Below are 16226 nucleotides of genomic sequence, written 5' to 3'. Positions count from 1 at the left end.
CTTCGTCTTCGTCAAGAGTCATGTGTAATTAATTAAAAAATCAATTACCTACTCGTCAGTTAAACCAACCGAAATACCATCCGCTTAATTTTGAAAATTATAGCTTCGTATAAAAATTATGTTCATTTAATAATTCAACAAATATACGCATATGAAAATTTTTCATTTCAGAGCAATGAATTTCACCCGTAACTGATAACGTAACGTACGTGGGGGGAAAAAAACGCCGATTTCTAAATGCACGTTGCTGTATTATACATGTACATAATTATAAATAGCTATGACGTTTCGGTTAATTGTATAATATAATAATAGCTAATAACTCTGCAAAATAAATTTCGATGTCGTGTTAATTACCTCGAATTTAGAACGATCGGTTTTATTTTTCATTATGTTTTCTATGTTGCTATTGCTATTGCTATTACTATTGTTATTATTATTATTGTTATTATTATCATCATACTATTATTATTACTATTATGATTGGGGTTATGTGTATCAGAGAATGACTTTGCATAGGGTTAAATTTAGTCTAAATTTTTTATTATTTTTTTTTTTTGTTTCTTTGCGTCTCTTCTCTTATTCTCTTTCCTTGTTTTTCTTTCATTTAATTTTATTACATAATATAATTATAAGAATCATAGGTAGGTACGATAGTTGCGATCCTTGGTAGGCAATGAGTACGACGTTTTTCTTTTTTTTTCTACTTTTTCGCGGAGACTGCAGCAGGAGCAATAACGAATAATATCTCCGTATTTGTTTGTTGCTTATTTTTTTCTTTTCTTTTTTTTTTCTTCTCCATCCAACGATTAATCCTGATTTTGCATTATTTTATTTTACTTTTCTTTATTCTACACCTTATCTCTTTCATCCCATACTTTATTATCACTAAGAAAAAAAAAGAATTTCTCTCCAACTCTGCACACATTCGCCTGCACGTCCTTACGATTTTCAATCAATAGTTTGTTATCATTGCTATCATTAATCTATCAAACACGCGACTTACTTCCGGATCTCTCGAGTCTCAGAGGTTTGACGTTTTCCCAGAAATCACACGAATTTTAAATTCACCGGGACAATTATTACGAACAAGCACGCGGCAAAATTATATTTAAAATAATTCCGTGTCTATATCAGATCAAATCACATTTCGCAAGATATTCGAAGGTAATTTTCAAGCGAAGCTAATGCGCGGGAATTTTTTTATTTTGTCCTTTCTTAATTTGGAAACAGTTCTTTCAATCTTCGTCTGTTGTAATAAAAAAAAAAAAAAAAACATCAAAAATCTGTTGGAAACACGAGCTCGTCAATTTCTCATTCTCTAAGATCCGTTCGTAAATCGACGCAACGTGAAACTCAACAACAAAGCGTACTTGGGGTAATATTACACAATAACAATAATAATAATAATAATAATAATAATAATAATATCGTTTAACCTGCCGTGCAGGGCTGAATTAATTTCTTGTCTGTCTTTCTTGCCCCTAAAAGCCGCGAAAATATAGGCTCGTGATCCTTGATCACAAGGTACATCATGTAGACCCTGCATATACGCCGAAGAAGAAAAATGGGGGTGTAGGTGGAGGATTTGCCCGACCGGAGGTTGCCTAATTAATTACAGATAATACACGAGAATGGTTAAGAAACACTAATTAATCACACTAATTATTTAATGCGATAAATTTTTCTTTCTCGTCGTACAGGATATTATAAAGACCGAAGGAACTACTACTCCTATATATGTACGAATTGTATATGCATCATATACAAATATTTACGGATTGGACAGATTGCTTCGTGATTCTTGTTAAACTTTTCTTTCTTTCTTTCTTTCTTTCTTACTTTTTTTGTTCATACTCCTTCCCGCACTCACTCTCGCGCACGCACTAAAACATTATTCGCCCTACGTATGATACATATACACATTCACGCAAACACAATCGCATATTATCGGTGTATTGTTATATTTATACATATAGTTGCTTACACATCATTTTCGCAGAGGCGTATATTATACGCGCGCACACACACACACACACGCGCACACACGCAAACGCAGAAATATACACGTTACACATTATTACACGTACATTCAACATCCGCGCATGCGTATCCAAAATACACGCTGGATTTTTCACATACAGTCGCGTAGTCGGTTGGCGATATATATGTAAGCGTACAATTTTCTTGTACATATCGCGAGGCGTATTAAATTAGCAGTATTGAAATCTTCTAACTATTCCATTAACTTTTTAATCGCAAGACATTGCGACGCGTGTAGGTATATAACATTACCGTTAGCATAATCATATTATCATTATTATCCGTACAATCGCCTATATAATATATGTATATGTATATATATACAATATATAATATACAATATATGTATATATATATATACATATAATTAGTAAATTACCGTTAAAATTATCGTTACAATATATAATCGTTATCGGTTTATACATATACACAGATACATATTTTTATTGCATATATATGTATGTATGTATGTATGTATGTATGCATGTATGTATGTATGTATGTATGCACGTGTGTACGTAATATCGCAATTTGTCAATTAACATACGCGCACTTTGCACACAATAACATCGACAGTCCTATAATTCACCGCTGTCTCTGAGTATATATATATATATATTATATATAATTACATATACACACACGTATATTATATATATATGTATATGTATGTATATAAATTATCTACCGCAGGTTTGAAAAATGGTCAACGTTCTCCGCGATACTAAAAACTGCGTCACGCGAATAGACAGAAAAGTGCCGATTAAATAGAGAATCGTGAGGAAGAAATGACGAAAAGAAAAAGAGAAAAAAAAGAAAAAAAAAAAAATCAAACGGTCAAATCGCGTATCGACAAGTACATTTATTAACGGGGTATCAATTCTCTGGGGTTGATTCGGCGTTTTGAAAACAGTGAATCCAAGGTGGAAAAATAATACGTCGTTAAGCCTGATACAGGAGGCGCACCACTTCACACCCTGAGACACCCTTTGCGGGATAAAGTTTGAGCTTGAATTTCACGCGGCGAGTCCGTGGGAAGTCTGATGAAGCAAGTGCTGCTGGGCGGCGTGAGCCGCGTGAGCAAGCTGATGATTCCGCGAGTGTATCGCCGCCGCGGCGGCGGCGGTCGATGCCGAATGGGCCCCGATCTGGGCCTGACCAACGCCGTGGAGTCCGTGTCCGGGGACGTGGGCCCCTCCGCCCCCCGGTAGCAGGCCGTGGCCGTGAACGCCGACGCCCCCGTGGACGCCGGGCGCCGCTGCGGCGTGGCCGTGAGGGTGGTGGTGGTCGAATACAACCCCGGAGTAGGCCACGGGTCACTGATGATGCTTGGCGGGTCCGTTCGCGTGGTGCGCCTGCGCAACTACGTGGTGACCGGAAGGCGGATGGCCGCCAGGGTGGTGGTGGCTTCCGGCGGCCCCGTGGTGATTCGCGTTGTTCGCGTTGCTGTTGTTGTTGTTATTGTTTTGCTGCTGCGACTGCCGCTGGCTGTTCTTCTTGTTCTTCATCCGCCTGTTCTGGAACCAGATCTTGACCTGCCGCTCGGAGAGGTTCAGGTTCCGGGCGAGCTCCCACCGCTTCTGCTTCGACACGTAAGCGTTGAACAGGAACTCCTTCTCCAGCTCCAGCGTCTGGTACTTCGAGTAGGGTTTGCGCTTCTTGCGCACCGTCACTTGGCCCGTCCATTCCAGGGGATTCCCACCGCCGCAACCGACCCCCATTCCTCCGACGCCGACGCTCACGCCGACGCCCGCCAGTGATGCTGCGGGAAACAACGAGGATGGGGAGGAACCCCACATCACTTAACACAATTAGTTTGCCTGATAGAGGTTTCTTTTGCGGGGAGGGAGGGGGGGGGTGGGTTTGCACACATTCACGATTACTTGAATCGGTAACCCTGGAACGGTAACCTCGTTATTTTATTTTGTTTTTTTTTTTTTACCTATTTCAGTAACGGGGGGTGCAAAAAAAAAAAAAACAATCCAATTTTGTAGATTCCATCATATCGTCAAGGGTCCCCTGTAGGAGGATCTCATTTTCTTCGTTTTCTTACAAAGAATCACGTGGGTAGAAAAAACTTGTCTACTCTCGGATAATGAAATTGAATTTTGGTCGGTGTCTCGAGTCGGAAACTTGAGCTGTTCTCCCGTAGCGAGAAATTTAACTTAACGGGGGGGTTGTTTTTTCACCCCCACCGTTACCGTTCCAGAGTTAGTCGAGTTGAGAATGATTTTTGGATATATTTTAGTCGACCAGGGAATCAACGAAGATATCCGTATTCACATATCTCGTCCGGTAACTTCGGTAGATTGGATTAAAAGACACGCCGATTCCCTGGCGCGTTTATCCACCGCATCAAGTGTAGGTAGGTATCTGTTACAAGGGTCTGATGACTTTTTGTGAAAGTTACGGGCTGGAGTGCTGGGTGGATATTGTAAAGCTGCGACTTCTTTGTGATTTTTTTTAGAAAGTCGAGATTTTCGATAAAACCGATATCTTCGAGGCATTTTCTATTTTTAATCTTTTTCCTTCTCATTTCTGTTATCCAATTTTTTTGTTTCATAAAACCACAGTGTTGTTAAAAGAATTTTATAGACTTTCCAAGTATAATGATGCAGGTAGAGAGATAAAAGTGAGAACTTATAAAATGTTCGCTCTCACGGCTAGAGGCATTCAAAGTAAAAGTGAAGCTATTGAACTTATTGAGAATATAATAGACCGCGGAGTTATTTACCGAGGAGATAATATAAATATGGCAGCTATATTTCATCTCGCGTACATTAGGTGATATTTGAAAAATATAGTTGTTAATTAACGTAGTATCTGCGTGTACAAATTGATGCTGATAAGTTTGTATTTCATTCCTTCGTCTCCGTGATATAATTGGCCAATATTCGTTTCAGAATCATGAAATCGTCTCTGCGGGAAAACTAAATGAATATCGTTTTATTTATTCTTACATACTCGAACAAAATTATACTGAGATGAAATATTGATTCACAAATTGCAAATAGTCGATACCGGGAAAGTGTGTGTCTACGAAAAATCCAATTCTCACTCGGTCCAAATACAGGAAAATATATGCGTGAATATTAATCACTGCCCAGCCCGTGATTCTCACGAGTTATTCAAATTCCGTAATAGATACAAATCGTTCTACACATCTAATGTGAAATTAACAGTTTTACCGTGATCAGGGAAATGGATAGAATTTTCTTAATAACGGTTCGAAAACAGCAGAAGAAATATGCCAAGAAATAAGTAGAGAAAAAATATACAGCTCAACAACTGCTATTTTTAATTGCGCAATACCCGTCTGGCGAAAAAAAAAAAAAGAATAATTGCATTTTTACATGCAACAATAAAAAAATTAAAAAACAAAATACCTGTGTGCAAGAAGATGGAAAGAAAAAAAAAAAAAAGGTAAAAAAAAAAATTCATAAAGTGAAACGTAGATTTTGCGAGAAATTTTTGATTAAAAAATTTAAGAGAAGATCTCTCGATATTTGGCTTCCGTTTCATCTTATAATAAGGCAAAGAGGATCTCTGTTGCGTAATTAATTTCCCACGGCACAGAATTATACGTACGTATGTATGCGTGTGTGTAGATAGATACAAGATGCGTGAAATACATGTATAGGCATAATTCCGCGTAATTAGAAAAATATTGAAAACAGTTAGGTAAGTCGGGATTGCATGCAACGGGATAATATGACAGCGAAATATGCGGAAAGAGTTGCTTTGACGTAATTATTCGATTCGGCGTGGTCGGTGTGCCATGCAGGCCTCGGCGTACCCAATATTAAAGTTAAATAAAATTTTAATAATAAATTAACGACCGTCCCGCGTGCCGTTAAGTCGATCCACCGTCGTTCGGTTGCAAGAAATAACGATTACAATATCAGTATTTCTATTTTGTTTTTTTTTGTTTTCGTTTTTTTACATTTCTCAGTTACTTTTCTCCCTCGTTTGCACGCTACTTAATTAATTTTTTACTTCAAACATACGGTTATTCGATTCTTGCCGATCTCTTGTTCCTTTCTTTATTCGTTTTTTCTGTTTTCTTTCTCATCGATTTTTCTCTTTCTCTTTTTCATCGTATTCCTTAATTTTGTCTCATTCTCGGCCTCATTCATCGATACATGTGTATATATATATATATATATATATATATATATACACACACATATATATCCATCCGTATAACGTACCGCGGGACGTAATTAGCCATTTCAAATTTATAACCACCGCGCATTACGTTTACATGTATATATAATACATGCGTATGTAATGTAGATACATATTTACACACTTCTGTGTAAATCGTTATTTATAGTTAAATTAGCCGCCTGACCGTGTCGAACAAAATTTCTACGTGTATATATTTGTATTATTATGTATAATATAAATACACGTACATGTATATCCTAGATGCAGGTAATATCGGTGCCTGTATAACCCAAGAGCGTGTGTCGCTGTAAGTCCCCCCCCTCTCTCTCTCTCTCTCGCTCTCTCGCTCTCTCTCTCTCTCTCTCTCGCCGAGGAGATGCTGCGCCGTGTGGACCACGTTGGGATGGAAACGATATAATTGGACCAACGGCCTACTGAACGGCTCGGTAAAGGTATTTCGACCGGAATACTCCGGGACGGTTAGTATAATAATCGACGATGCAGGAAGACGCGTAGGCAGAAATCCAGTCGAACTTACCGCGTGATGCATATATTTGGAAAGGCGGCGGAGTGTGTAAGGTGTTTCAATGATATTAACGGATATGAAATTCCGCGTGATGCGCGCTCGATTCCTTGACGAAATTGTCGAGGGGGGCGATTATAACCGATCGAACGAGTACCAGAAACGGTAGAATCGCCGTCAGGTGCAGCGTTAACCGATTATCGAACGTATGTAATATCTTTATACCGTGCAACATATTTTTTCCATCCTTTTTCGTCGCTCTTTTTTTTTTTTTGTTTTTTTTACTTCTCTATATATAAATATTAATAAATAAGTAATATATCCCGTATAGCGGTTTCTCTCGGTTATTAGTGGATATTTAGCGTTAAGCAACGCTTTCGATGATATATTTTATGTCCTATCGTTTATGCACGCACACCCTGACACCGTGTGGTATATACGTAGAACTGCGATACGTGAATTTATGAAATCCGTTACAAATTGTGAAACAGCGTGTCTGAGCCCTGTAATAATTTTACAAAGTTGCCTTATTCGGTGTTTCAGGTCATAATTATATGCTCCGAGCTACGCGTGTATTCTCTCATCACTTGCAATTAACGCGTAAATAATATAGTTGTGATATCGGTGTCCGCATATTAATTTCGCAAAAAAATCACTGCCTTTGATTTGAAGTAAAAACTGGAGTGGTGTAATTAATCTAGGATCGCAAATTAGTTGGAACTGCTTTCAAATTCCTACGTGTAAATATATACAAAATTATACCGCACAGGCAACGCATACCTCGTATTTTTCCTTGTTTATCGATACATCTCACAATCAGTGAGGCTCGGCAAAGATTATACTGATCTTGGGATAAGCGCGTATGCAAATCCGGATACCAATTAGCGTGAAAATTAAACCTCTCGCGCTCAGTCTTTATATCCTTATTTAACATTTTCGTCAAGTTTTGCGTTTCTTTTTTTATTTTTCATTTCAACGCAAATACCTTCACGCGTAATGATTAATTAGACGAACAAAGAGAACAACGATACAAAGAAGGAAAATACGATCCAGGTTATATCTGGATATATTCTGAAGCAAATTCTACAGACAACCGCAATATCGTTTGTAACGTGAAAATATTTTGGTATTCGTGCAATTCGTTTCGACGATTATTGCATGGGTCACGAAGTCCCGATAATTGTTTTCGGAACTCTCGAATGCTTGAATAAAGGAGAGAAAAAGGAAAAGAAAATGAAAAAAGATGAGAAAAAACAGAGTGGAATTACGAGTGAAAAATTTTTAAGTAAATAAAATAAAAATTTATTAATCGAGTACGTCGCGCGAGGTTTTGTATCAGCCTTGGCTTGTAATATATATATGTATATATATATACCGCGTGCATGAGAGCGTGCCTGGAATAACTTCTGACGTAAATCGATCGTTGTTGCTGTTGCTGCTGCTGCTGCGTGAAATCCGCAATTTTACAGAGAAATCCTGAGGCTTCAAAGCCTGGCTCTACACATGTGATAATATAGAAAACAATAAGCTGCCAAATTGATCGATGTGTCAACTCGTTAATTACGTATGATGAATTTTAATTACTTATCAGTTATCAATTGATATTCATGTGAGTAACAATTGAACGATGAAAAGAATAAAAATCCATCGCGATAAGTAAAATATCATATCCATACCTGGAGCGTTAGAAATTTCTATTTTTCTTCTTTTTTATTTATTTCTTTATTTTTTTATTCCATATCTTCGTACAATAAATTCCACTAGGACTACGAAATATCCTAGAAGTATCGACGAGTTGTGTAGAAATTGCCAGGAAAACTAAATCAAGCTGAAACTGAGGAGAGCAAAAGGATGAAAAGGGTTGCGAGGAGGGGGATGAGAACGGAGAGTGTGGTGGTAGTAGTAGGAGGGGAGGAGGAGGAGGAGAAGGAGGTGGATGAGGGTGAGGAGGGAGGGGGAATTATTTGAGACGAGAACAAGTTCGCCACGTCGGGAATTTACTTTTGGTTAGATATAGGAGAATAGAAGCTCGAGTGCTCGACTGGCATGATGATAGCCGAAAGATAAAGAGGGAAATGTAGCTGCGCGGCGCACTAACAAAGTGAGAGAGAGAGAGAGAGAGAGAGAGAGAGAGAGAGAGACGCACATACCGCACAAATACGAACAAAAAAGCAGATAGGCAGGGTAAGCGAGTAGAACACAGGGGTTGGAGTCTCGCGTGTGACGAGGGAGTCAGCTTCGAGCTTTTCGGGTAAGTCGATATTGTCCGCATTATTGAGGCTGATTTACTGTAATCTGGTTGGTACCTACTTTCCATTTCCGGAAATGGAAAACTTACGTAAAACCGTGAAAATCGTTCCTGCGAGAAGATCCATCCACCTCTCGTCTATTTACACGCGTTACGTAATAAAAATTCTAATTTCTTTACCCTAATATTTCTTATTCAACCTACAACGATTTCTCAGACTGTTCGATTAGAATTTCTAAAGAGTAATATTACATACCTAAGTACACACAAGAAAAAAAAAAAAAAAAAAATCCTGATCCAGATACAAGCGTTTGAAAAAAAAATTTCCAGCTTGAAATTTTTAGCAAACGCAATGTTGTTTTTTTTTTCAGCTCTTGCTGCATTCTATGAAATAATTCTGTGGGTCGGAGCGGTGAGGAAGTAGAAGGACAGATGATACCGAGGAGTTGTTTCAAGCAAACGGCAAAAGTGAACGGAGGAAAGCTGCGAGAGATAATACAGCTGCCATCTGTCGGCCGGCGTTTGTATCATTCCACGCGCATCCGCTACTTTGAAATGCGCGGCTGCCGCGTTATGCGTTGCATGTGATATGTTTGTCCCATATATAGCGGCGAAGAGTAAGAGAGAGAGAGACAGAGAGATTTGTAGAAGTAGAGAAAGAGAGAGAGAGAGAGAGAGAGAGAGAGAGAGAGAGAGAGAGAGAGAGAGCGAGAAAGCGAAAGAGGAAAAGAAGAGTCGGCGCTCTTTGGATATATATTGATAATAATAATGGTAATATCAATAATAACAAGTTACCGTTTAATTATATCGTATAGACTGGCTTACGGATGACGTAAACTCGAAAATTACACGCGAAGTGAGCCGTCCGCGTATCCTCACGATCAGATTTCTTCGACTGTTACAAGGTGAATCGTCGTATCGGTTCTTAATTCGATCGAGTCTTCTTCTTCTTCATCTTCTTCCTTTATTATTGCCGACGGATCACGAACGACGATTTGCAAGATCTCTCTCGACTTTCGGCTTTATACAGGTCGACGAAACGATACTATAAAGAGATACAAAAGTACGCCTCGAGGTACGACGGTGGTTACATTTTTGACGACTTTGAGCGAAGATCTACTTGTAATTAACCGCCGATTTAAAAAAAAAAAAAGACGATTTTAATTTTCCTTTTTTTTCCGAGGCACGTATTACGCACGTGCATATAGAGTTGTAAAATATTGGCAATCACGAAATATGAATATAATATTGTTGATCGAAGCGATAATCGATGGAAAGTTTTCGCCTCTATACGCGTGTAATTTCGTTAATTATATAGTAATATCACGGTGTCCGATATTCGGCAATGATATTTATTGTTTATAATAACATATGCACCAGAATTATTTACATCGTCTTCTTTTTTTCCTATATTTTAGGATCGTTTTTTATTCAACCACCGCGGTTTTTCATTTTTACCTTTTTTTTTTTTTCTAGCTATGTTTTCATCTATCGATTATTTATACTTTTTCGACAGATTAAGCAATCGATAGGACGCGGAGTTGTAGGTACCTGAGCGTGAAACGGTGCCGGTTAGCTGAGGAAAAGACCGGTTTCTAAAATTAATAATGTTGCTTCTTCGTTTTTTCCTTCTCTCTCTTCTCGCTAATGAATCATTTTTGAGTCACGCATATCTTGTTCACGGTTCTTCGGAGAATATGAAAAAAATAAAAAAGTTAAATAAAAATTACAGATCTTCGACACGAACGTCTCGAGGCATATTTCGCAAACCGGGGATTGGAATAGCTAAATACAGAAATAAGACCTCAGAGGAGAATAAAAATAAAAACATAACATTGGTTAATTGACTTGTAAAACGTTATCAATTCTTTTAACGCTTTAGCTGTACAAGCGACTAAATGATTTTATTGTTTCTTTTCAATTATGATTATAATCGTCTCCCCTTCCTCGTTCAAGTTAATAACTTTTCCACAGTTATCAACGATTGAGTTTAATAAATAAATTAACCGACAGACCAGTTGTCCTATTGTATAATACACGGATCTTGATATCAGCCGATCGTAAAACTCTCGTATATCATCACAAGATCCTTGCAGAGTGATAAAATAATCGCTTCACGTGTTTCATTGGTAAAAAAATAGGGCACGAGGACAAGAAACAAAAACTAGACAACAACCACGAAAAAGTAAGTGAAAAGAAAATACAAAAGAAAAAAAAAACCAACCTACACATGATCGACAGTAATTACTTTGTCGTAAAAATTTTTTTCGTTTTCGTTTTTTCGTCAGGACTATCGTAAACGTTAGAAAGTAAATACAATATAACCAGAACATTAAAGCAGCTACACGTTATACGAGATAAAAAAAAAAACTGTTAAGAATGTAGTCATAATTATAACATATCGTACGTGTATGTATATCATTCGGGCTGAGAAGAGAATCACGTTGTGAATTCATGCGGTCAAATATTTGCTATCGGACTGAAGTTTTTGATCGGATCGTGGATATGTCGAAACGGGGTCTTGAAAACTACCGGAGAGAAAAATGAAGAGAGAAAGGGAAAGCAATATAAATAATACGAACACAAGCCTTGGCTAACGATAATACAAATTAGCGTGCGTGAAAAAGGAGTACGTTGAACGATGAAGAGCAGAGGAACCGACTCCGAGAGAGAAAGAGAAAGAGGGAAGGAGAGAGAGAGAGAGAGAGAGAGTCAGCGTATACGGAGTAAAGGAAGGCAGACGACGGACCAGCGGGTCGAGGAACGAGGCAGATCAGCTGATCGGAGGCGCGCGCCAGGGTTTACGAGTTACGGCCGCCAATAAACTCACCACGGGCCGTTGTTCGCTGCGACGTTTCACGGTTCGTAGGGGGACGAAACGGGGGGGGGGTAGAGGGAGAAGGGTGCGAGGGAAAACGCGTTCGAGCTCTCTTCACCTACATACGCACACGTACGCGTACCTAGGTGTACCGGTCTATACAGGCGTGAACGCGAAGAACGCATGAATGAACGAACGACTCTCACACACGTATACTTTTACGTCGTGCGTCGATCCCACTCGGCGTTCGTAAGCATACACGCACACGCGTGCATTACGCTGCAAAACACGTGGAACACGACGTTCCGCAGACGTCGAGCAACTCTTTTCGCGATCAACGAAACGACGGGAATGACGAAAGTGTAAGGTCGCGGGGGTGGCTCGAAATCGGCATCGATGCTTACCTGGAGGTGGATAGGGGCTGGAGGTGACCGGTTCCGGTGCCCCGTAGTTCCTGAGACTCCCGTATCCGTCGTGAGGAAAGGCCCCCTCGGCGGCGACCATGGCGGCGGCGGTCCTTCCCCGATCGTCAGCCGCCGAGGGTGTGAGGTAGGGTATACCGGCCTGGGAGTGGGGGTGGTGATGACCGGCGGTGTCGACGGGATGATGATGCCTGGCCGTCGAGTAGGGGGAGTAGTTGCACCAGCTTGGGGAAAAGCTCTGGTGGCAGGAGACGGCGGGGTCGCCGGCCGAGCCGGAAGTCGATCCGCCCCCGCCGGCGGAGGAGGTCGCACCGGTGGCGCCCCCCGACGAGTTGTAAGACTTATAGTCAGCGGGGGTGGGTCCGCCGGCGCCCCCCGAGGAGGCCGTGGCCGCCGCCGGTGACCAGAAGCTGAGAGCGGCGGCGGCCTTTCGGCTGTCCCTCGAGGATCCCGTCGTCGAGCTCGGGTCGGCCGCCAGGTTGTAGTAGGTGGGGGGGTTCGCGCCCCCGTAAGCCTGGTGGTGGTTCAGCGGGTCCGCCGCGGGCCCCGAAGCCCCGTAGTGGGCAGGGTCCTGGGGGTGATGAGGGCTGTAGCTCCAGCCGCCCTGAGAGCCGCCCGTCGAGGAGTGCGAGTGCCTTATCACGCCGCCCGCCCCCGCGCCCGCCGCCCCTGAGGGCTCGACGCAGGGAACCTCGCCGTAGGTCGAACCGCCCCCGGGGGTGGCGGTCAGCCGCTTCGCCGGTATGTGGAGAGGACCCGCCGCGCTGTTGCTCGCGACCGACGAGGCGCTCGGTGACGTCGAACTCGCGCTCGCCGTAGGCGGGGGTGGAACGGTGCCGGCCGATGCGGGGGCGCCCGGGGAAGTCGGTGTCGTCGCCTGCGGGTGAGAGCCTGGCGTCGAGTTCTGCTGCTGCTGCTGCTGCGGCTGCTGCTGCTGTTGCTGGATCGGCAGGAGAGAGGAGGTCGGCGGTACTGGCGGGGAGCTGTCCTCGTAGAAGCCGCTGTTCATGATGTTCCACCAGGTCGTCACCCCGGCGGAATTCCCCGCTCCGGCGGCTGCACCCATCGGCGTGACGGAGCCAGGGTGGCCCACGCCGGAACCGCACAAGGGTGCGGCGTGAACATTGTCGTACAGTGTCGCCGTCGAACAAGCCACGTGATCGGCGATGGTGCAGATGGTGACGGTTTATTGCCGGGGTTATAATGATCGTGGATGAATCAGGCAGCGGGTTTTCGGTGATACGGATTTCTCACAACACCGGATACGTCGGGACGAACCCGATTGGTGGTTTTTAGTTTTATTTTTAGATATATGGTTTGTCGTTTTTTTTTTGTTGGTATATTTTTTTTTTTTGTTTGTTTTTTGTTCACGTCAAACCGTTCACCACGATGATGATGACGATGACGAGGATGAGGCGGCGAGGAGGTCGGCGTTCCCGTTCACGTTGCGGCACAGCATCGTCGTCGTCGTAGTTCGCGGTGTAAATAAAGGAGACAGTCGCGTGTTGACCGGATGACGTGGGGTGGGGTGAAGGAGCGGTGGGGGGGATGGGGTGGACGGGGGGTGGAGAAGGGGGGGGGGGGGGCAGAGACGACGCGGCAGACAGGTGGAGGGTGGCGGCCGTGAGGGAGAAGAGCGGGAGACAGACAGAGAGGGAGAAAAAGAGTGAGTGAGTGAGAGAGAGAGAGAGAGACAGAGAGAGAGAGAGAGAGAGAAGGACGTGTAGAGCGAGAGCGTGGGGAGGGTGGGAAGGTCGACGACCAAAATAAAAAAAGAGGAGAACCGTGGAAGAGAAGTCGAGTTAGAAAAAGGCCGTTGATAAGGATGCGGAAGGGTTATTGTTGTTTGTTTTATTTTTTGCGGCGGAGGGGGGGGGGGGGAGGAGGTAATCAGATTTGCATCATCCAGCAGCGATCGACGACGAGTCGGTCCAGTTTTGTTGTAATTATATATTCGTAATTTCCAACGAAGCGAAGATTTTTAGATGAAACAGAAATAAGATACACACACGCGATTTAGTATGTTGATCGTGTGCAGGTATTATTATGATTATTATTATTATAAACGGTATATTTTATCGTCAACGAAGGGACTCGATCGTTGTTGTATCAAACAGTTTTCTCTGCCCTTTGAAACACTTGTCTGTTTTTTTTCGTCGTCTCTTATTGTTTATCACGCACGGTTATATGTGAAAAATTTTACCCCCTGCATACATGTATACATATACGTATATGGATATATATATGTACACACACACATATATATGTATGTATTGTGCATGCATACGTATAAATCAGTCCGTCATTTCACAGGATCAACGAGACACTTGGCATGGAAAAAAAAATTACACCTGCTGTGGTGTACTATTTGGCAGAGAAGATGAGAAAAAACTACATATGTACACACACATATATATATATATATATATATATAAATATCACTCCGAGCTCTGCACGTACTTTTCCCCTAACAACTGGATAGTCGACGATCCCTGGCGATAAGCCGAAGTCGTACAATCATCACGGTGTCGTGTAATTTATGCAAAACTGTCACCCCGAACATCACAATCTTCTTGCCTCTCGTTTCAACGAGAATTAGCAACGTTATTTGTGTACAGTTTGTACGGAAAGTGAGAGCTAGAGTGAGAGAGACAGAGGTGAAAAGATAACGAGGAAAAAAAAATGGTTAATCTTCGTCTCGTTGCAGTTTATTATTTTTCGTAAATCTTTATTTACGTTGACGCTTTTGCTTGCCGTAGTTTTTTTCTCGTTTTTTCTCTTCTTATCCGTAAGTCAAAAAATGCAACAATCGCACTCAACCCCCCCGACACTGCGTGCAGCAATTAAATATCCACTGAAACGCCGAGGAGCGCGCGCGCGCACGCCTTTTCTTTTTTTTTTCTCTCCCTCTTTCTCCGTTGCTGCTGCTTCTTTTTTTCTTTTTTTTTCCTCCAACGCCTTTACAAGCGTAACACTGGGTGTCCAAAAGCTGGTCCCGAGTGTTCGGCCGAGTAGAAACGCTCCGTTACGATCAGACGGCCCAGGCGGTGACCGTCCGTCCGTCTGGCTCCGACGAAAATACAGCAGTAGTAGAAGAAGCGGCTCGCAGTCCTTTCTCCCCCCGAAGGGCTGAGCGCCGGGGTGACTGACTGATACTCCCGGTTTTCTCCCTCGCGTTATATCGCGCGATAAATCCTTTCCCCCGAGTTTGTCGGAGGGTCGAAGAAGGAAGGGTCGTTCTGGCTTGTAGGCGCGCACGGTTCCAAACCAACGTCAACACGAAAGGGAGCCCCTTTCTTCTCGCTTAGCCTCGCCGAGCCGTACTGAGCGCTCACTGAGCTCCGCCGGCGCGAACTCCCGACGAACTCGATGAGCGCCGACCGCGCGATCTGTCGGCGCGCCCGTCAACCGCTCTATTCTGTCGCCGCTCACCCCTCCGCCCCCCCAATCCCGCGACGTCTCGCGCTCTCTTTATCTCAACGTCTCCTTCCCTCCCGCCCAAATTCTCGGCTAGCTTCTCTTCTCGCGAGATCCGCTACCGCTGCGGGGAGAATCTCGATTCCCTCTCCTTGCGCGAACGGCGATCACAAGATTCGGGTCGACTTGGACGGTTTTTTAATCACTTATTTATTTCAAGAAATTTCTTTTTACCCTCGTTTTAGGAAAAAAACGCGATCCGTAACCCCAGGAACAATTACATTACAAGGATCACGCGTGCTCCGAATTAAAAATCCCCCCCCCCCCCCCGCCGCTTCAACGACGCCACGCGAAAGCTCTCCCCTACGAGCGGAGAAATTAAACTTGACCGAGTGAGCGAACGGCGTTTGACGGTAGCTTGCGGCAAAACCCCGTGGGGGCAAGGGAAAAGCACCAGCGTGCTCAGTGTACCGCAACAATACGTCGTTACGTCACGGTTCTACTGCAGTCTAAATCTCGGTACTTTTATGGGCAGTAAAGTAAAACGGTCTGACAACAATGCCTCTCGGTGGTTGATGTCGCTCT

General features: G+C 42.8%; 1 protein-coding gene across 2 annotated transcripts; it reads right to left on the bottom strand.

The window, feature by feature from the left end:
• Nucleotides 1-2359: 2359 nt before the first annotated feature.
• Nucleotides 2360-15533, bottom strand: LOC124302609 (homeobox protein abdominal-B-like). 2 transcript variants are annotated; one of them, XM_046758943.1, is made up of 2 exons: nucleotides 12207-15533; nucleotides 2360-3844 (listed from the first exon to the last, which is right to left on the bottom strand). In XM_046758943.1, exons 1-2 carry the CDS (start codon nucleotides 13288-13290, stop codon nucleotides 3360-3362), a joined length of 1569 nt encoding a protein of 522 aa, XP_046614899.1. In that variant the 5' UTR covers nucleotides 13291-15533; the 3' UTR covers nucleotides 2360-3359. The 2 variants fall into 2 exon arrangements, with proteins under 2 accessions (XP_046614899.1, XP_046614905.1); XM_046758949.1 differs by having other exon boundaries at nucleotides 2360-3805.
• Nucleotides 15534-16226: the final 693 nt, after the last annotated feature.

Source organism: Neodiprion virginianus, chromosome 1, assembly GCF_021901495.1.
Source record: "Neodiprion virginianus isolate iyNeoVirg1 chromosome 1, iyNeoVirg1.1, whole genome shotgun sequence".
In the NCBI taxonomy this organism is placed as follows: domain Eukaryota; kingdom Metazoa; phylum Arthropoda; class Insecta; order Hymenoptera; family Diprionidae; genus Neodiprion; species Neodiprion virginianus.
Note: the sequence above shows the minus strand (reverse complement) of the source record. Positions and strands in the feature narration are given on the sequence as shown.

Coding starts and splice junctions, on each gene's coding strand:
- LOC124302609 (XM_046758943.1), bottom strand. CDS start 13,290: ATGGGTGCAGCCGCCGGAGCGGGGAATTCCGCCGGGGTGACGACCTGG. Junction 3,845..12,206: donor CAGCCCCTATCCACCTCCAG/GTAAGCATCGAT, acceptor AATTGTGTTAAG/TGATGTGGGGTTCCTCCCCA.